Below are 21431 nucleotides of genomic sequence, written 5' to 3' on the forward strand. Positions count from 1 at the left end.
ATGGAAAAGTATCATTTACTTGTTTTTAAGTTTTTAAATTTTTTTTTTTTACAAATTTCTTCAGTTACATCCTGGTTTCGGGGCCTAGGCAAATGTCATATAAACCAAGATTCTTCAGCTGGGGAGGAGGGGTTTTCTCAGCTAAGCACACCCTCCTGCTTGCTTGCCTGAGCTAAGGGCAAATGGATTCCAAGAAGTAAATCCTACATGAATCATTTTCCCTTACTCAAGATGGCCATGACCAGAAGTGCTCGGGGGAGGGCTTCAAAGTGATTTCTGAACAAAATAAAGCATAGAATTATGGATGGATGGGCAAGTTTTCTTTAAATATTAAAAATGAGTTAAATTGCATTTGGTGTGTGCTAATGTAACACAAAATGAGTTTTTTGTGTGTGTGTTCTTTTTCTATTTTGTAATTTCCTGTCTCCTGGATGATTTGCGCATATTGTGTATTCAATTAGTTTTCCATGCATTGCCATTGACTTTAATGGGACCTGTGCTTTACAGGAACACTTAAAAGCTGCAACAAGGAGGATTTTAAAGAATGTACTGCCCTCTTAAGCAGCGCACTGATGTGAAGAGCTTTATAAGTTATGATGGAAATTAGTTTTCTTGCGGTTTTAGCATTCTGTGATCTTGTTATAGCGCACATAAATGGGCCTTAGTCTATCATTTCATCTTTAATAAGATATGTGCTCAGGCATTGCACATATGGAGGAAAGTTAAGGACTGGTAGCAAGTAGGTTGTCCCACTTAGCAGCCTAAAAATGCTAGTATTTTTGGTTGTAAGGTGGTCAGTACTCTACTGCACATACTGTACCCCTGAGCTCTGCATTCTGCACATACTGTACCCCTGAACTCTGCTTTCTACACATACTGTAGCCCTGAACTCTGCTTTCTACACATACTGTACCCCTGAACTCTGCTTTCTACACATACTGTACCCCTGAACTCTGCTTTCTACACATACTCTACCCCTGAACTCTGCTTTCTTCACACACTGTACCTCTGAATTCTTTCTGCACATACTGTACTCCTGAACTCTGCTGTCTGCACATGCTGTAGCACTGAACTCTGCTTTCTGCACATGCTGTACCCCTGAACTCTGCTTTCTGCACATGCTGTACCCCTGAACTCTGCTTTCTGCACATGCTGTACCCCTGAACTCTGCTTTCTGCATATGCTGTACCCCTGAACTCTGCTTTCTGCATATGCTGTACCCCTGAACTCTGCTTTCTGCACATGCTGCACCCCTGAACTCTGCGCTCTGTACGTACTGCACCCCTGAACTCTGCGCCCTGTACGTAGCGCATCCCTGATTTGTGCTCTCTGTACGTAGCGCATCCCTGATTTGTGCTCTCTGTACGTAGCGCATCCCTGATTTGTGCTCTCTGTACGTAGCGCATCCCTGATTTGTGCTCTCTGTACGTAGCGCATCCCTGATTTGTGCGCTCTGTACGTAGCGCATCCCTGAGCTCTATGCTCTATAGGTAGCACACCCCTGAACTCCTTTTAAAAGCAAAAAAAAGGCAAATTATCTGTTCTAGATATTGTCAGTGTTCTCATATTGTGTTTTATGCTGTTTAAATATTGATTGTCTTAGTTTCTAATAGTCATGGTGGTTCCCAGTCATTCCTGTGAATATTCAATGAGTGGAATGCCTGATGCTGGATAATGGACGCAAAACCTGTTGTGAAATTGGACCGCTAAAAGAGTTCTTTGGAGGTCAGCATTTCAGCACTGATGACAAAGTGAAGCAGGCTTTCCAAGGATGGTTCAGGCGTACTGACAAAGTTTTCTATGCCAAAGCTTTCCATGCATTAGTTAACCACTTGTATATGTGTATAAATGTAACAGAGGAGTATGTTGAAGAAAAAAAAAAAAAGCGTTTCCACTCGTTGAAATTTGTTTTTATTGTACAGGGTGTCCCTGAAGTGTGGACACATAGGCAGAATGCATATATTTAAAGTCAAAACATATTTTCAACAACATTTTATTTCATTGGAATATTAATCAATAACATCTTCAATGTGATTTCCACGATTTGTGATGTAAAGTTTCATGCACTTTGCAAGCTTCACATGAAGCTGATGCAGTAACTTCACATTTCCATCAATTTCTGCACATTTGTTCATGATGGCGATTCATATCTGTGATTTTCATTGAGTACACTTCTCCTTTAGCTGACACCCTAGAAAAAGAAGTTAAGGTCTGGCAAGCTTATATAGTGATATATTTTACACATAGGCATATTTTCTGTGTCCAGAATTTAGGGACATCCTGTATAAACTCAAAAGTCCCGGTTTGTCTGGTTTTCATTTAGGCACTCTTAACAACTCCTGTTTTATTCTGCATAATGTAATATAGAAAAAAAATGCAACAAGGTGATTGGGACCCCTTTTATAATGAGCACAGCAGGTATTCAGAATCAGAAATTCAAGCCCAGAGATCTTGCCATCACAGTTCCCAAGAGATGAGAAGAGAAATTGCCAGATTTACTTCTCCATTATCTTCCAAAATATCAGTTTTGGGAGAAATGACCCCTTAAAACTATATTTAAAACTTACCACTCGCTCTCCAATTTGGGTTTTTTTGTTTTCATTAATAATTTTCGGAGTGTTGTTCAAGTGTATCAGAGATCAATGTGAATGTTTATGAGAGTGATCTTTCTCAGAAAAGCACCCTGTATAGCTTGGCAGGCGACTCCACTCTTTCTTGGTTCAGGTTTACATTTTCTAATGTCAGCTCTTCGCTCACTGAACCAGCAGTGGCCTTATGAGGAGTCCTTGATCACTGAGTAACCTGGTAGTGAAGAGGTAACACAGGATACTGCATAGCTGAACCAGGATATAGTAATTCGATGATACAAAAATGGCTGAATAGACTAGTATATTCTTTGTTATAGATATACAAGATGACTTGCCTTACAATCTATCCTCTGTATGTATATGTATGGCTACAAGACCACATACATTTTTTTCTAAGCCTTGGTAATTGCACTTGGGACTATACAACCAGATGAGATTTCTAATCCTATACTATAGACATGACTTTCGTGGGAAATGTTTTTTTGGTGCTTTTTTCTGCTTGTTTTTGAGCATTTACCTTGTGATGGATATAAATTGTCTGCTGGAGTCTATGTAGACTTTTGCAGAAAATTTGATTAAATAAATTGCCTATACCGCAAGTAAAGGATGTTAAATTGATACAATTTACTTTTGCCTTTCACTTCTTTGTTTTGTGAGTGTGCCGAATGTGCAGAAAATCCCACTTCTGTTATTTATCATACTGTCAGCCAGTAAATAGACTTCCTTTTGAAGTTTTCAGGATCCTGTTCGTTCTCTATTTTTGACAGTCTGTATTGGGATGCCATCTCAAATTAATTTTTTCATTCCTATTAACCAAATGTGTTAGAAGGTACAGGAGACTGTTCTGTGGAATTTGGAATGTTAAATCAATCGAGAAATGTCTCTTGTTATATTTAGGAATAAGATATTTTCATAATGTAACCAATTTATAGACAAATCACTTGTAACTGCTGCTTTAAAGTGTACCTGTTCCCAGAACTGAATCAACCGTTTGGTGTATTAATTCACTAGGTAATGTCAGTTACAGAACATGAGGAAGTCAAGTTATGGGTTAGAAAATAGACTAATAGGTTTAATTTTTTTTTTATTTTATTTTTTTTTACTTTAAAGGATCTGTTACCCGTTCCTTGGTCCTTGAGAGTCCTGACATAGGAAGGTGCTGGTGACAACAGCTTTAGCTGAAAAGTTGCATTGAATCCCAGGGTGTTCAGCTAACACCTGGCTGACAAGGAAAATAAGGCTCTCTACACCATAAATCCAAAGTTAAACAATTTTTTTTTTTTTTTTTAACCATAATGAACTAACCGTGCCACTCTTTAGTTGGTTACTGACCATTGTACATATGGTCAACTAATTGAATCATAATTGATTCATGTGAAAATCATGTCATGACGATCCTTATTAAATTCTGTGTATACCATAAAATACCCAGTAAAACCAAAAGTGTCCCCTGAGACCTGAAAACTATTTAAATATAAATGGTATATAGTGTATAAACCTTAGCACTCACATTTTAACAAAATTAAACTGTTACGTCACATATTCTTTTTTACACAGCCTACCTTAAAGAAGAGCTTTAGGAATGCTTGGCAGCCAATCTGCTTCTATCATCCGCTTGTTCAATTAAGCTTTGAAAAAAAAAAAAAAAGAAAAAGAAAAAAGTGTTGCCATGCACAGCTGCTCCAGATTCTAGCTGCTCTGATTTTTGATAAATCCCTTCTGCTGTGTTTTACATTTCATATTCTTGTCTATTGCACTGTATGTGGGAGTATGAATTGTAAAACACATTCGGGGGAATTTATCAAAACTGGCAGACACACCCTTCCTCAGTACAGAACCATCAGTACAGACAACCCTTTTCCCAGTACAGATCTCCACTAGCCCTAAAATCACTCACCATGCAAGAAGACCAAATGCAGTGGCCGTTTTAGAGTGGAGGGAATATTTCCCCTTTTGCTCTGTCATATGACCAGAGTAGGGAAGAAAGATTCCCCACACCCTGGACTGCCATTCTCATGGAAGCAGTAGGTGCAGTTTCTCTGGCGGTGCTGTGGCTGTCTGACTTTGTGTTGCATGGTGTGGCGCAACATCCCAGAGAGTCAACACCCGATGCGGACTGAACCCCCTTTAGTACGCCACTGAGCAGAGGTAGTCTTCAGTGGCTCTTCTGTCTGTCTTTTACGTGTATTTTTTTCTTGAATGTTTAAAAAAAAAGAGAGGTGCACACACTGATACATCCATATGGAATCTTAAACGATTGCCTAAATATGATGATCTTATTAACTCTACATTGCACTTTATCATTCTACAGCTATAAGATAATGTAGAAATTTAAAGTACAGTATACATTTTTAAGAATCCTGATTCTTATTAGGTAAAAGGGGTTATACAGAAAGTTGATATTGCACTTTGGATGGTACACTAGTTTGTCATTTACTTATTCTTTATTTTGTTCTCATATAAACAAAGTAACGTGTAAAAATAATTTTGGATGCTTCTCTAATTGTGGTATTTATCATGAAACTGAAGGTTCCTTCTTTGATTCCTTTCAGGGTTTGAAATATATAAACTTCAGATGCCTGAAATAGTGCTTTTGCTGTCTAGTTTTTGCAAGACAAGTGCCCTTTACATAACCACTTTATTGAAATGTACAGTATAGGTACCCTTATGCATTACAGTCAGATGAAGTAGCTTGATGTACATGGAAATTCCATGATGGTCATGTTTCCGACATTCCATTATGGCTTTGTACATTGCCTGGAAGACTGATGTGAGCGGTTGGATAGTTTTCCCCATTGAAACTTTCCACGAAACAATGCTTTTGATGGGTTTACTTGTAGGTTGCATGAATGTGTAAAATTTGAATGTGCTTAGTGGGGTTTATTCAAGAGATGTAACTGTATTACTGTATTTTCTGTGTTTAGACTTTGAAGAACAGGTATCCATGTATATGAATGGATAAAAAAAAATCTATAATAATGGACTAGGTTTTGCTGAAGATCTATATAGTGTTTAGTCATTACTTTCCAGTAATTGTAACCAGAAAATGGAAACGGTCTCTCTAGTAAACTTTTTATTCAATGATCAGGCTTTGTGTTGCATAGTGGAACAGTGCAATCAGGTTTGGCAAGTTGCTCCCATGCTTGTGATGAACACCGACACCCAGAGATATTCATACTTTTCCCTTTTTGTATTGAGTCATTGCACTGGGCTGTTTCATGTAGTTATAAAATTTGTTTCTCTAGTCATGAAGTCTTTTAAGGGGTGTGAAGGCCACATACCTATGATGTCAAGGGAGAGGCTTTGCTCACGTTACTACTTAGTATCTCTTCGAACATTGCGGACAGGTGACATACAAACACAACCCTAAGGGCAGTTCTGTCTGCGAAAATACCAAGGGGTGTGTACGGTGAGTGGATGTAGGAACAATCAACACACGTACATGTATTCTATGAATGGTGTTGAACCTGCAGAAGTAGTTTATAGGGATGATCAGACAATGAACTTGCATGACTCTAACAAAATCTCAAGTGCATCTATAAGTCACGATTATATTGGGTCATAAGAACACTAAAGGAATAAATAGTATACAATATAAACTTGCATTCAGAACTTTAAGTTTATGACACGTGTATATGTATGTCATAGATGATAACAGATCATAGCGACCCTGCTCTGCACATTCTTCATTACTCTCTATTTTTTGGCACTGTGCCAAATTTGTATTTGTAGTGGCCGAACTGCTGACAGCCTAAAGATTTACTTTTGTTCAGTGGCTTTGGGCTTCAGCTAAATGACAGCAAGAAGAAACGGGAACAATACTGGAGGCAATTTATAGTTCACACTTTATTTTGATAGCATAATTATTAATGTGGAATGTGTTTTTTTGCTCAAGAACATTTATTTTTTTTATCAAGTTGTTATGAGTAAAGTTCCACTTTAATGCAAATAATCTTACAAACGTATGTCACTCTTTCTTCTGTCACTTTTCTTTAGTTTGTGTGTATGTCCATTTCATCCCATCCTAATACTCCGCTTGAAAAATGCTCCTGCAGATGTTCATGTGAATAACCATATTCCACACCCAGCTACACACCCAAAGTGGAATAAGTTTCTTTCCTCTAGTTTCTGAAAAGCACGAGGAAGGGTTCAAATATCTGTCAGATTGTACAGGTGGCCATTGCCTCCAGAAAAAAAGGATGGCTAAAATATAAAAGCTGTCACCTGATAAGTAACAGTTAAATTTCCCATTGGGGAAATTACACCTGTATCAGTAACAATTCTAGTGTTAGGATTTATTTTCATTTTGGGCATAATTTCTGCTATTTCCTTATGTAGTAAGAACTGGAAGGAATTTCCACAGCAGGGACACAGGGATAGAAAAAAACCTGTGGAGTTCTGACTTTTCCCTAGTTTAGACAAAACTAGGAAAAAGAAGCTTTGACTGGAGTTCTTTAAAGCCCCACATCTCTTCAGTAGCACATAATTAGCCTTTATATGTTCCACTTCTTCATACTTTGTGGCCTAAGATTTTTTCATATGATAAGAATAAGGAATCAGAGTGAACAATCTTATCTGTAACCACCTTTTTTCTGTGTATCTAACAACAGATTCAGCCATATGAGAAGATGAAAGCCAGAGGCCTCCCAGAAAACATTTCTACAGTCCTCAACAAGCTCGTTGTTGTCAAACTTAATGGAGGTTTGGGGACCAGCATGGGATGTAAAGGCCCAAAAAGCTTGATAGGGGTCCGGAATGAGAATACCTTTCTAGATCTGACAGTGAAACAAATAGAGGTGAGTACTGCTCAGGCACAATGTTAACCTTATACTGAACATTCCATACAATGACCTTGAATGGATGGTCTGCATGGCTTAAAATGATGGTATATTTCTATGAGGTGCTTTAATGCCATTGTTAAAGAAGAATATCTAGCACAGACAATGTTGTAGAGGCACTCCACATCCTTTAAAGTGAATTGACCAAGATGTCTCCTGCTAATCTGCCCTACTCCTGTCTATAATGTGATTACTGCAGACCACAGAGGAATCCTTGCACTTCCAGTTGACCTTTCCATTCATTCCAATGGTGAAAACAGTTGGTAGGTAACTTAAAGCAGGACCTATCAGTAACTTTATTGTGACGTGACAGGAATTTATTCATACAGACTTAAACAGCACAGACACAATAAAAAGCATACCTTTTTTTTTTATTAAAAGCAGTCAAGTGTTAGAGAGGACCATTGATGTAGAATGCTTATTTTGCTGGCAGGTAGCAGTTCCCCTGTCTTCCCTACCCCACTGATCACTTTCTGGGACTGTTGTAACATTGTAAGCTTTTTGAAGCTAGGAGGAAACAGCAGGGGTCTGAGCTATGTCAAGCATGTGTAGTCTTGGCCAAGTAGGTAAAAGCACCTGTGGAGCTAGCAGGGTTTAGATTCTATAGACCTGCTTCTTAGTACATTAGGTTGGTGCTGCCTGTGGATAATGCCTGAAGGTGAAGCTGGTCTTCTGGAGAGACATTTTTTTGTTAGTCAGCACTTGGCTATACCAGCCCTGCCCACCGCTTTCTGGACTGACAGTACTGCTTCTGTTGGTGAACCCCCACCCCCTGTAAGCTGCCGTGTGTAGAAGGGGGAGTGCATAACACACAAATGAAGGAGGATTGTTTACGCTTGCCTGTTCTTTAGTAGGTGTACACTTAATATTATAAAATCTCTGAGGCTATTTCACTTTAATGAGGTACTTATTACAGAACATAGGTAGAATGGAGAAGAAAGTCCCAAAGATGCTGAAACGCATAATTTAGAAAAAGCACCATACACACCCAACAATTCTCATGTAGTAATTTTTCTTTGAATTGCATATAATATGCAAAATGTTTTAGAAACCAAAGACTTTTTGTTTTATTAAAGCCAGGCAGTCTGACAAAAATTCTTATTGGTAGCTAATTTTTTATGTAGCTTTCACATATACTGTAATCCTTTAATTATTTAGATTCTGTTTAAGAAATGTTTTAGGGGACCTTAAAAAGAGGTTTGTTCTAGTGATTCTTTTTCTTTTTTTTTTTTTCTTTTATGGGATGTTGTTGAGAAGGGGGGAGAGACAATTTGATGTCCTAAATTAGTAGTAGGATTACAGCACAATAATTCATTAGGAATTGCTAAAGTTCCTGAGACCTTGTGTTTTGGAAGCGCTCTTTTCTTGCCAGTGCCCTGTATAAAATTTACGATGTTTGTGTTAAATTAAATATCTGTCTGTTTCTTTGCCTGAGGAAAACCTCCAAATACACCAGATGGCCATGACCATGAAATAAAACTGCACCAACTTGCTGCCAGAAAAAAAAATGTTGGCAATAAATATTTTAGTGAGGTAGTGGGAGCCATTTAGCTTAAAATTAGACCTTTCTTGTTATATTGCTGTGAAAGGACCTCTTTTAGAAAGGAGTTATATAGATTTAAAATACCTTCAACACTGTTTTTCTTGACTGTTCAGCGACTTTTCAAAAATACCTTGTGATCCTGCCCCTGCGGATTCTTGTACAGACACTTCCTGTTATAGGGTGACAAGGACCTTTCCCTGTCTGCCTATTGTGACATAAATATACAGATTTGACTAGCTGAGATGTGACCTGTAGCAATATGTAATCGTAAATTTAGTTCATTCCTTGTCATTAAAGAAATATTCAGGCATAGGTATTCAGAGACAGATGGTCACCAATTAGCATCTGAAGGGACCTACCTTCCTCTGGAAGTGACACCTAGGTGCCAATAAGATATGTCTATAATCAGACTTTGCCACCTTCCTAAAGTTTAAAAGAGGAACACAGACGTTTCGGCTTCATGACACCAGGGGGGCTCCAATGTGTCTGGGGAGCCCTGACAAATGTACGCAGATCAAAGGAGTAGATTTCATCTCTCATAAAAGCTAAAATATTAGTTGCAGAGAGCTGAAGATACTTCCTTCTGATTGGACACTCTGTAGGCTACATCGGCATGTAAAAACGGTATTTGTGGCCTATGTAGAATGCCAAAAAAATGTAGGAAATGGTTATGTGACGCTGGATCGTGATAGCCGAACAGTGATTTGGTACTGTCTCGATCGGACTGATGCGCTGGTGTCGGAAATTCAATCCCTGACTTAGTGATTCAAGCCGTTCCTGGTCCAATTGACTCTGGGCATTTCAGCACTCAGAACATCCTGTGGGCGGGTACAGGAACACCCCCCAGAGTCAATTGCCAAAGAACTAATGTCCCACCTACGTCCATATTCCCATAAATTGAGGACTCTGAAGTATGGAGCTGGTTCGATCGACTAACGGATTATGGACTTTTTCTGACTTGCTCCAGTTGCAGGGTAAATCTTGGTATCTGTTTTTTATTCCCTTTTATTTTATAGTGAATAGTCTGTGTGCCTTCTTGTATTTTTTTGTATTTTCTGTAACTTTTTATACTTTGTACATATTTTATGCACTGCCCACTTTCAGGATATTAAATCTTAACATTAATAAGTGACTTCTGGGTATATAAGCACGGGCTCATATCTCCGGAGAGATTAGATTGTAATGTATGTTAGTGTCTTCATATGCTCGGTCAAGCTCATTGCCAGTCTGTATGCAATTGCACTGCGTGTTGGCAGATTGCATACAGATTGTAAAGGTAACAGATCTGCCAGATGGAGATCTGTGTGTGTGTGGTGTCCCAACAGACCATTCTGCAGATAAACTGTTGGGTGGGAGCAAGCTACCATTTGTGGTGTCTGGTGTGGGGGTGTGTGAACAGTGGAAGAGTGATTGACACCGGGGTTCTAGCTGTAGGATAGCTGGGTGAACCCTAGAAGGGTGGGCGATTTGCTAAGCTGCTCCTCAACCCTTAGTGTGCACCAGATTGTATATAAGATTTGTATCTGCCTGAGTGTTGTCGGCCAGCTGGATTGGAGTGGAGTCTCCCTCCGGTGGTGGCCAAGAGGTAGTGCGGGCTCACAGTATATCACGGCCAGTCTTGTATACGGTTTTCTATATTCAAAGTTAAATCCCCCTTATTCCCTCTTACCCCAAGTCACGGCCGCACGTGCGCGACTCGGTCAGCTAGTCGCTGTGGGCGTGGCGTGTGGGGTGAACCAGTGACACCTATTCTGCTGCATAGCCACCTTTAAAATATATAATAAAAGTGGCTGTGCCAACACATGTACGAGCTTGTTCATGGTTGTCACAATTAAGAAACCCACCCTGAGAATGTTGTGTGGTATTTTCTGGAGTACATGTAGACAGGAAGTTGCTGAAAAAGTGGATGCAGGATATAAGAAACTCTGAGATCCAACATAAGATGGTAAAAAAAAAGGTGAAGGAAGCATTTAATTATTAAAAACTGATTTACCAAATGAAATACAATTCAGTTAGCGTTTTCCTTTTTGTTTTAAAGTGGTTGTAAAGGTTGAAGGTTTTTTACCTACATGCATTCTATGCAGAAAGGTAAAAAGCATTTAAAGTGCTGCTCCCCTCCAGTCTCCCACCTCCCCCACAGGAGCGTCGCCTCTCCCGGGTCTCTTCCTCCTCATTGACTGAGACACCGCAGCCATGGGCTCCTGCTGCTGTCAATCACAGCCAGTGAGGAGGGGGCAGGGCTGAACCATGCTCTGCAGAGAGCAGACTTGGGAGCGAGCACTCCTCGGTGCCCTCATAGCAAGTGGCTTGCTATTGGGGGCACTTCTTGGGGGGATGGGGGCTGTGAAGCCAAAAGCACCAGCTGTGGACCCGAGAAGAGGAGGACCGGGACTGCTCTGTGCAAAACCATTCCACAGAGCAGGTAAGTATAACTTGTTTATTATTTTAAAAAATAAAAATTGAGCCTTTAGTACATAGAGCATGATATATAATACAGATGGATGTTTTATATAATTGCTAGAAACAAGTGACACATCATCAATCTGCTCTTCACTGAAGAGACAAAAAACCACTGCTTCACAACATATCTTTGCTAATTAGGGTGCTTTATTTCACCATCTATTGTTATAATAAAATGGCCTACAATCATACACATTTCACAGTACAAACCATTTTTGCAGGATCTCTGTGACTCAGCTCTTTCTGGCATAAAATGTCTGTCCTATCCTTTTTTTTAAACTATGAAATGAAATAAATTGCCTTTTAAAGGGGCTCTGTCACAAAGCTAAACACTTGTGTAGTTTGGTTTTCTTGAAAGCAGTTGTTCCCTGATGGAGTCACATGATGGTTCCAAAGTCATCAACTTCTTTGAATGTCTTGCTTGGTGACAGATTCCATTTTGATTTTTCCAAAGTGTAGTGGCTTGTTTTTCTACATTCAGTTCATTGGCTTACTTCTGCGATCACACTAATGCCTGGAATTTTCTGTGGGGAGGATTCGTTACCTTCTTGATGGGTCCTGTTGGCTTTAATCTGAGGAAGTCAAGTGTTAATATACAGCTACAGTACAATGAAAGTCACTGACATTGGAGTTTCTTAAATAACTTGGGCTGCATTACTGTTTGCAAGAAGCTAGGTTTTGTTGCTTATGTTTTATAGTTGATATGCGCTAAATAACTACTTTAAAAACCTGATACTTACTTTTTTATTTTCTTGTCTATACAAGCACTTGAACATAACCTATGACACAGATGTCCCTCTTGTTCTTATGAATTCATTCAACACTGATGAAGACACCAAGAAAATCCTGCAGAAGTACAGCCACTGTCGAGTGAAGATTTACACGTTTAATCAAAGCAGGTAGTGTGTGTGTCTGAGATTATGCCATGAGTGTGACAAATGGTTGGATTATCTGGCCAAGCAATATATTTTGTTTAGGAAAAATAATCCCCCCCTTTGCAATGTCTTTGGAAGTTTCAGCACAGTGCAAAGTGGAATTTACAGGCAATATTTTAGCAATAACAGTAATCATGGAGAAGACTTGAAAAAGAACCATTACTGGGCGTGGTCTAAAAATGTATATCCTGCAAGAGCTTAGAGCTCTCAATTAGTATCCAGCCTTCAGGAGAAATAATTATTTTACAGTTAAAAACAAAAAATACCCATACCTGATATTGGTGCTGGGCAGAGATGGTCTAAGGCAAAATGGGGCTTTAGGCAAGGTAGTAACCTCCACCCATTGCTATCCCTTGATTTAAGATTGATGAGGATTGTCACCCCATCTGTTATGTCTGTACTGGCATGGTTCACCCCTTCAGACACCAACTGCCTACAAGGGCATTCTCCTATGTGATGACAGGCAGGTGCACAACTTTGACCAACTGTGCTATCCCCTGGTTTACAGCAGGAGCATGAAGGTTGTAGATGGGTCCCATGGACATCCACTAGTGCCACAAGCTCTTTCCTAGTTTGCCTTGTCGATGATCTGGCCCTGGTACTGTAACAAGAAAAAAAGTCAGTTTAAAAGGATTCTCAATTTCCAAACTGTTCTCTAGACCAAAAGACACAGAGAGCTCCTCTCCTTTTTATAGTGATACTTTTTGACATTACAGCCCCAACCATTTTCATCAGGAGCAATTAAGGTGACAAAAGATTCTTTTACACCACTGAGATCTAGGATACATTGTATATAGGGGACTGATCCTGGCTTCACTTCCTAATAAGTCACTGACATGGAGGATGCATGCAGGATGGAATTTCAGATGGAACATCACCCTCTAATTTCTCATATCTCTGGAGGACTGCAGCAATTTGATCTCTTCACAGTAGAATTTGAGCTTCACTCCATGTAGTTTTACGCCTGCTAAATTCTCCTTAATTCTAAGGTAGAATTTCAAAAAGATAAGAGCCTTCCTTTTGCATGTCAGGTGAGCAAAACTGGGAATGTATAGGTGCAGAGGTCTTCTTTCTTATCTCCCCATAAGATATTAGAAATGTGAGTGATCAAGCCCCGGCATATACCCAAAACAATTTGGTGGACTTGAGTCCATCTGTCCACTTGATAAAGAATGATTTGGTGGAATAATTGTGGTTTTTTTTTTTTTTTTTTTTTTTTTTTTACAATATGTTACTACCAAAAATATATCAAGCTGGTTTGTAAATGTGTAAAATGTGTGTACACCTTTTTTTTCTCATTTGTACTATATGTAAGATCTCAGCTGACTGGATTTACAGAAAATGGCTTTCTGTACCATTCGTAATAGTGGTTCTGAAGCCTGTTTCCTTTCTATTTAACAGACAACCGCACCACTTAAATGCCTCAGTATGTACCTCTAGCCTGCTCAATCCCTGTTGCCGGATGCTGGTTTGGCTTGATACAGGCTTATCTGGCTTGATACACCACTACAACAAAATGGTGCCTCCCCGTACACTGTTAATGTCCTGAACGTGTCAAAATGGCTTCAGCCTATTCTCCATCCGTGGGAGAACACCAAACTAATGCCTTTCACCTGTTTTAAGGCTTAATCATATAGGCGCACATAGCTCGGTGTTTGGGTTAAAAGCTTCATGGGCCATAGAGAAAATATAGTGCAGACGGGTCTGTTACCCAAAGTGATAATGTGTTCCACAGCGCCACCTACCTCGTGGCTCTATGCAACACAAGAGACTAACAAACTGACTTGTGTATGAGAAGATATCACTCTAGGACATGCCTGGCAAACCCTCAAAAAACGATTGTATTAAAGGACACATCCTTAAGGCTGCCTACGAATGCACATCTCAAAATCTATACATTGTACATCTATTCTAAATAGTGCTTGTTTTGAAAAATGATTTGGTCAATACAGACCACACCAGTAGAGTATTAAGTGCAAGTCACAGGCAAAACAAATCAATAATACAATGTAATATATTAAAAACAAAAAAAGCTAGACCCTAACCCTGATCTAAAAAGTTATTTTATTCCTAACATGATTTAAAACCAATTGATGGGAGATATATCCCACTAAATAAAAATAGTAAATTAAAAATATACATACACAATTGTTGAGCACTAGGAGTAAGCTAATGTAAAATCGGCAGAGAGCATAATGTGTTATAATAGCTGAACTTCATGCAAAACATCTACACCTGACTGTAGCTATTAAATTTGTTTATTACAGCTAAAATCTCTAATTCAGATTACCTAGGGATAAAAGAAAAAGGAAGAGATGGGGAGAAGAAAAAAAAGGAAAAATCTGGTGAAAGGCATTGGAGGGGTGTTCTCCCATGCGTGGGGAATAGGCTGAATCCATTTTGTCACGGTCGGATCGCGGTGTGCATAAACTTAAGTGGAGGTGCCATTTTGTTGCAGCTCAGACACTCGCAAATTAAAGACCCATTTTGACAGCTCAGACACTTGTTGTCTTAAGTAACTATAACCTTTCCACTGATCATGTGTGATGATGGTGTTATACTAAGGAACAGTGAATGTGATGGACTGTTCAAATGTGCATTGGAAAAAGATTCTGGTGCGTTGAGTAACTGGATATTAGTTTACATAAAAGTTTGAAATGGAGTCACCAAGTACAACGATTACCAAATGTATCTCTTTCCCTTGCAATGGAGAGAAGATAATTTATAGTTCAGTGTCTATTACAATAAAAGTATTAATTCTGTTCCCACCCCTGTATGTGGAGGCTGAACATGGGATATTTTAATATATCAAAGAATATGAACTCTTATTTCGTATTTAGGCAGCTCAATTTTTACATGACTAATGTCTTCAAAATGGTGTAGTGTGTGCCACTACAGGAAAAGTTCTGCATTCTACATCTTAGTAGTGCCCAAGGAAGAAGTGACCAGTATACTTCGGTGTCTGATAAACTTCCTACAATTGGAAATGCATGCCATGATGGAACTATGTTCCAGGTGCATCAAAACAAAAGGTGTATATGGTTTTGCTGTTGCTTTTGTTGAGAGAGCATCCAGAGCACCAGGTACATCATGCTTCTTCCAACAAGATCCCTGGGGATGCTGGTTCGCCTGAGATTTGGGCTACTCTGTATTTTCCAAGATAAGGCCACAAGGATGATGACATTACCTTTGCCTAGATCTTCCAGGACATAACTGGGGGAAAGAAAGTATATTATCAATCCCCCTTCCCTCCCACAGGGTCTGGTTGCAGCCAGCAACAGTACCCCCAGCAACAATAGTTCCCCCAACGAAAGACCCCTTGCAACAATAGATCCCCCTTAGCAGCAATGGACCCCCCCAAATAAAGTACCACATCTGCAACAATAGATCCACTCCAGTAACAATAGTCCCCCAGCAGCCAGCATCAATAGACCTCTCTCTCAACAGAAAATCCCTCCAAGCAACAATTGACACCCCAGCAACAAAAGATCCCCTCCAGCGACAATAAATCCCCCAGCAGCCAGCAACAATAGGACCCACCAGCATGCCACAGCATACCTTGCCAGTACATACATTCGGTGCTGGAGGTGCCAGAACTGCGTTCCTGCTGAGAAACAGCTCTGGGTGTATAAGATTTTGGATGTTTGCACAGTGGAGGAATGAAAGCACATACCTCCAGTGCTGATTTTCATCTGAGGGGAAAGCACAGCAGTTGGCAGTTGGAAAGACAGCTGTTCCTCCAAGAAAGATCAGCTGGAGGGGTACTCTTAACTCATCAAAGCCTAAAGGCCTGTCGTATCACTGGCATTTAGTCTATCTTGACTAAAAATCATGCATGTTGTCTCTCTGTATACAATAGCTATCATATATGGAATACAAATATTTATATGACTTGCTCTACCTCATAATTGGGCCTAGCCACTTTCACATTTAGATTGTTCATGTTTTTTTCTTCTTGGGTAGGAAATACGCAGTTATTTTTTTTTCTTCTTAGGTAGGAAATACGCAGTTATTTAACACAACCCCATATATTGTGTGTCCTCTCTTAGGTACCCAAGAATAAACAAGGAGTCCTTATTACCGATAGCTAAGGACCTGTCTTACTCAGTGGAGAATGCGGAAGCCTGGTACCCTCCTGGTCACGGTGACATCTATGCTAGTTTTTATAACTCAGGCCTCTTAGACACACTCATAGGGGAGGGGAAAGAATATATTTTTGTCTCAAATATTGATAATCTTGGTGCCACTGTGGATCTTTATATTCTCAACCACCTCATGAACCCACCAAATGGAAAACGCTGTGAATTTGTCATGGAAGTTACAGACAAGACAAGAGCTGATGTGAAGGTGAGTACCCACAATGGATTAATGATCACAAAACAACTCTGTTATTCAACGGATATTATCGAACAAATGACTGCAAGTTGTGTTTTCTTTATAAATGTGACAGGAAAACCCATGAAATACACACGTAACCTTTTCTTATGTAAAAGTTTCCATTCCGCATCAGTATGTTCAGTTGAAAAATGTTTTCTGCCATTCTCTGTGTATCCTTGTTATATTTTATATAATGGACGTGGCTAATGCAATGTTTAATACCTGCATATTGTTAGATTTAGAGACCTGTGTCAATTTAAAGAGAGAAATTTATAGAGGTTTTTTGCAATTGCTTTTACTTATTTACTTATTTTTCTGTCGGTTTATGGTATAGAGACAGTTCTTTTTGTTTAAATACTCCAGTGCAATGTCTCTTGTCTGAATAATAAGCAGGTTATAAAACTAGGAAATGTCTGAATAGTTTTATGGATTACGCCCTGCAGTTAAAGGATACGTTCACCTTTTTAAAAAAAAAAAAAATAAATGCACATCTTTTTGCAGGTAAAAAATTAGCATTTAATTAGGAGCCTGTAAAGCATTGCACGTACAATCAGCAGATTGAAGGTGCAGTGCCAGGCTCCTGCATACTGTCAGTGTTAGCTGTCTGTCCATACCTCGTGTGGGTAGGCAGTTACTGAATGACAAGAAAAATCAATGAGCTGCTTAGACACTCAAGCCATTAGCCGCACTTGTTGACGGTAGATGTAGTTCTCCCATTCACAGAACTCTGTGAATGAATGATGCGGCCGGGTGGGAGCTGTTGTTGTTTTTTTTTTGTTGTGTTTTTTTTTTTTTTTTTTCAACCATCCTAAAGCAGATAAAACTAATTTGTGTGTATGTATGTCTGGATGTACGTGAAAAAAATACTTTGAAAGCCAAAGCAAAAAATAATAAAATTGTACACAGTAGCTTACTCCTCCATTAGGTGCGTGCGTGCGTTTATTCCCATGCATTTCTAGGCTTGCTTTCTACTATTTGTACCTGTTAATCCTGCCAGTAAGAGCCATCCCCACAATGTCCGTCCTTGGGTGACAGCCCCACAGCGTCCGTCCTTGGGTGAGAGCCCCACAGCGTCCGTCCTTGGGTGAGAGCCCCACAGCGTCCGTCCTTGGGTGAGAGCCCCACAGCGTCCGTCCTTGGGTGAGAGCCCCACAACATCCGTCCTTGGGTGACAGCTCAGGAAATTGTCGCGTACTGTCTAGATGTGTGTTGGCATGTTCAGCCTGAGCCTTTTCGGTGAAATCCGCTTACTCCACAGAGCGCACCCCACTGTCCATCACAAGATGCTTTTGCACAGAGTGCCATACCCAGCTTTTTAATGAAAATAAATTGTTTCAAAAATATATTTTTTAAAAAAAACCTAATGATCCGTATTCTTTTTTATAGTGCAGGTAATAATGTGATGGTTTAATTGTACTTTAAACATTTTCTAATGTGTTTGTTAAAAGTACCATAAACTTCCCTTTGTAATGTCCTACACATCAACATTCAAACCTAAACGAGTGCAAACACTAGGAGCCAACAAGGCTGAACATGCTGACCAGAGATCAGAAGGTGCACAGCTGATGACACTGACGAAAGCATAACATTTACAAATGTGTTTTAAATTACAGTTTTAATTTAGTATCTAAGTAGGGTAGAGTTATTAATTAGTTTTTTCTTTAAATTCAGTATGGAAGCTTATTTACTTTTGCTTAGATCTGCTGATCTTGGTGCATAGCTGTTCTTCTAGCCATACACGCTGGTCTTTTCACTACTAATATCAGTCCAAATAACTGTCATTCTTTCAAATGTCTGTAAATGTGCTACAGTTACTGTTTGGCTTCTGGTTTCTGGAAAAACTGAAATACTTAATAAAAAAACAACACATTTAGTATGCCAGCTGTGCTGCTCGGTTATATCTACATCAAGAGGGATTTCCATGACAAATTTGTCATAACTCTCAAGAGATTCTAATATCTGTCAGCTCCCAGTAAACGGGTAGCCTTCTGCAGCAGTGAGAGACTGTCGACAACAATGCCAGCTGCCTTGAAATTGCATGGAGAAAATGTGATCATATAATGAAATAGGAAGTCATGTGAGCCCCTCTGGTATTTTGCAGCTGTTGACTCTGACTTGTGTGACCTTACCTCAGCTCTAAGACAGGCCATAGAAGATTTGATTTTCTTTCCTGCAACACATGAATATCACCCGATTTCCCCCATCGACACAGTCAGTGTTGGTAGGGGAATCCCTTCAAAATGCTATTGTACTCTGACAATGGGGAGCCTTCCCAGCTGGCAAAACACGATAGCTGTCGGCAGTAGTGACAGGTAAAAATAAAAATGGATCAACTTTGTTACAACCAGCCTGTCCATAGATGGATTGAATCTCAGTCCATCCCTGCTAAACCATCCAAGATTCGATCCATCTATAGCTAGCTTAACTCTACAGAGGTCCACAACCTTTGTCAGCTGTTGGATACAATCCGATGCAACAGGTGGCATTCAACCACTCTGTGAGGGGAAGAAAAGCCCAACTCCATGAAAAAAAAAAAGGCTACTCCAGCTAGCCCCCCTATCCCACACACAGGTTCTATACCTTCCTATCCTTCAACATTGTTTCTGTATCCTGTGGTAAGGATCATGTGACAGCTAAGTAACCGTTATTTATGGCATCCAGTGAGTAGGGTCAGTGTCAGAAGGAAGCAACGTAGACATTGCAGGCTGGACCCTTCAACAGTAACTGAGGTTCTTTAGTTAGATTTTTATTTTTTTTTATTATTAACTAGTTCTTGGGTGGTGGATTAGTTAATGAAACTTTTTTTTTTTTTTTTTTTTTTTTTCCCAGTCATGTGTAATCATAAAAAATAGGCTGTTGTGCTTGACTTTATGGAAATCAGAAGTGAGCATTGCAGCTGCTGTTCAGGTAGACAAGAGCGGAGTACTAGCTGGGAGTGACATTAAAGATTAGCTCGTGGCAACATGTGCAACTGAAGCTACTAGTTTGGGGTGACTGGCTTATGGCTCAGGTACTACGTTCTAGGCTGAGAACACTGTGAAAACGTCTTTTGGTGTTGAGACTTCATGTGCATGATGGGTCTGACTATAGATTTTACAGTCAATACAGGAATTGAATAATATTGAATAAATGCTTGCTTTTGGCACTCCCCTCAAAAAACAAAAATATGCATGTTTGTGCCAAAAACTTTCCTTTAGGTAACTGAAGGTAGCTAGAAATCTTACATGTCTATTGCCTGAACCTGACAATCCAGGTATATGGACAATTCCGAGTAAACAAGCTGAGCTATAAACAGAACCCCTCAATGACCACCCACTAGTCTGCAACCATGATCTGCCACCCCCTATCGCCACAGATCTACAAGGAAATAACACAGACTGGGTGTTCTTCATCCATGATTCCTGACTTTCATGGTATGGTGGTGATGGTCTCCTTCTCCCCCACAAATTCTGTTTTAATAGTTACATTCTAATCTCTCTACAGAAAGGTCCAATGAGGTGTCTACTGAGGAGAGCAGTACAAGATCTGCCTGGGATAAAAATAACACTCTGTTGAAAATTATGGCTTTTAAGTGTTAAGCTAGTATACGCAGGCGGAAAATGGTCAGTTCCGCAGGAATGGACGACTTTCGGCCCATGTGTACAGCTGTCTATTTCTTACGACTAGCTTCTGTCGAACGGGTATGCTGGAAAAACAGTGTCCGATCAGCATCCTATCAGCACTGGCAACCAATGCCTGCCAACACTGACCAGTGTGTTCTGGCAGAGCGGGGGGATCCAGTCCCCTGTCAGAATATATAGGCATAGCAGAAGAAATGGCTGCACTAACATTTTTTGTGTTAGTATGGCGATCTCTCGCCGCTGGGTTGAACGGGGGAAAAAAACAAAACAAAAAACCTTATAGCGAGTACCCGATTTTAGATTAGTGGACGGATTAGAAAGTTTATAGCAGGTATAAATACAATATGATGAAATAACAGATTTAAAAACCATCAACAGAGCATTTTCTTTTAATCTGTGGTTTTCCTTCAATCTGCAAAACACTACTTCAGTACTATGCTGGAAACACAGCCTGCATATGTAATAAACAAACATAACTGTCCCCATTCACTATGATTTAACACCTACAACCTATAGATATAATTTAAACATTAACACACATTTGTAAGATATAGTATTTAACCTGATTACACACACACTGTGTACGTGTGTGTACGCGTGTGTTTGTGTGTACACGTGTGTGTGTGTGTGTGTACATCAGACTCCAGCAATATGGAGTTTCAGAAGCACACAGGTTGATAAGACCTACAATAATGTTTGACCACCAGTAAATCATTTGTAAAGCATCAGACAAAAGAATGCGGCAGATAACTAGACATTGGAGAATTCTGGGAAATCCGGCTCTCGGGAGGACTATTGTTTTACTCTGGCAGATGTGACAGATATCTTCAGAATTAACATTTTCCAGTGAAATACTAATATGATGGACTTTCTCATCACAATTCTGCTCACATTTCCATATATTTACTGAGCTAGATTTGTTATGCTGGTTATACACTGTAATCATTGCAATGTGACAGATTCTAGCAACAGGCTGAAAAAGGTAGACATCTACTATAACACAAGACATGTTCTCATGTTTATGATGGCTGGACTGTATAAAGGTTACAGAAAACCTGTCAGGAATGGGT

The 21431-nt window shown here is 39.6% G+C and overlaps 1 protein-coding gene across 3 annotated transcripts in view; it reads left to right on the forward strand.

Annotated features, from left to right (window-relative positions):
* The window catches only part of UGP2 (UDP-glucose pyrophosphorylase 2), a 128834-nt gene that overhangs the window by 94014 nt on the left and 13389 nt on the right, over positions 1-21431 (forward strand). For all 3 annotated transcript variants that reach the window (XM_089672001.1, XM_089672000.1, XM_089672002.1), the window contains 3 exons: positions 7199-7384; positions 12195-12328; positions 16414-16711. In XM_089672001.1, coding sequence (XP_089528127.1) covers positions 7199-7384; positions 12195-12328; positions 16414-16711 — 618 coding nt within the window. The remainder of the gene's footprint in view (positions 1-7198; positions 7385-12194; positions 12329-16413; positions 16712-21431) is intronic.

The sequence above is a fragment of the Staurois parvus genome, unplaced genomic scaffold (genome assembly GCF_062004578.1).
Source record: "Staurois parvus isolate SC_StPar_1 unplaced genomic scaffold, SC_StPar_1.0 ptg000117l, whole genome shotgun sequence".
In the NCBI taxonomy this organism is placed as follows: domain Eukaryota; kingdom Metazoa; phylum Chordata; class Amphibia; order Anura; family Ranidae; genus Staurois; species Staurois parvus.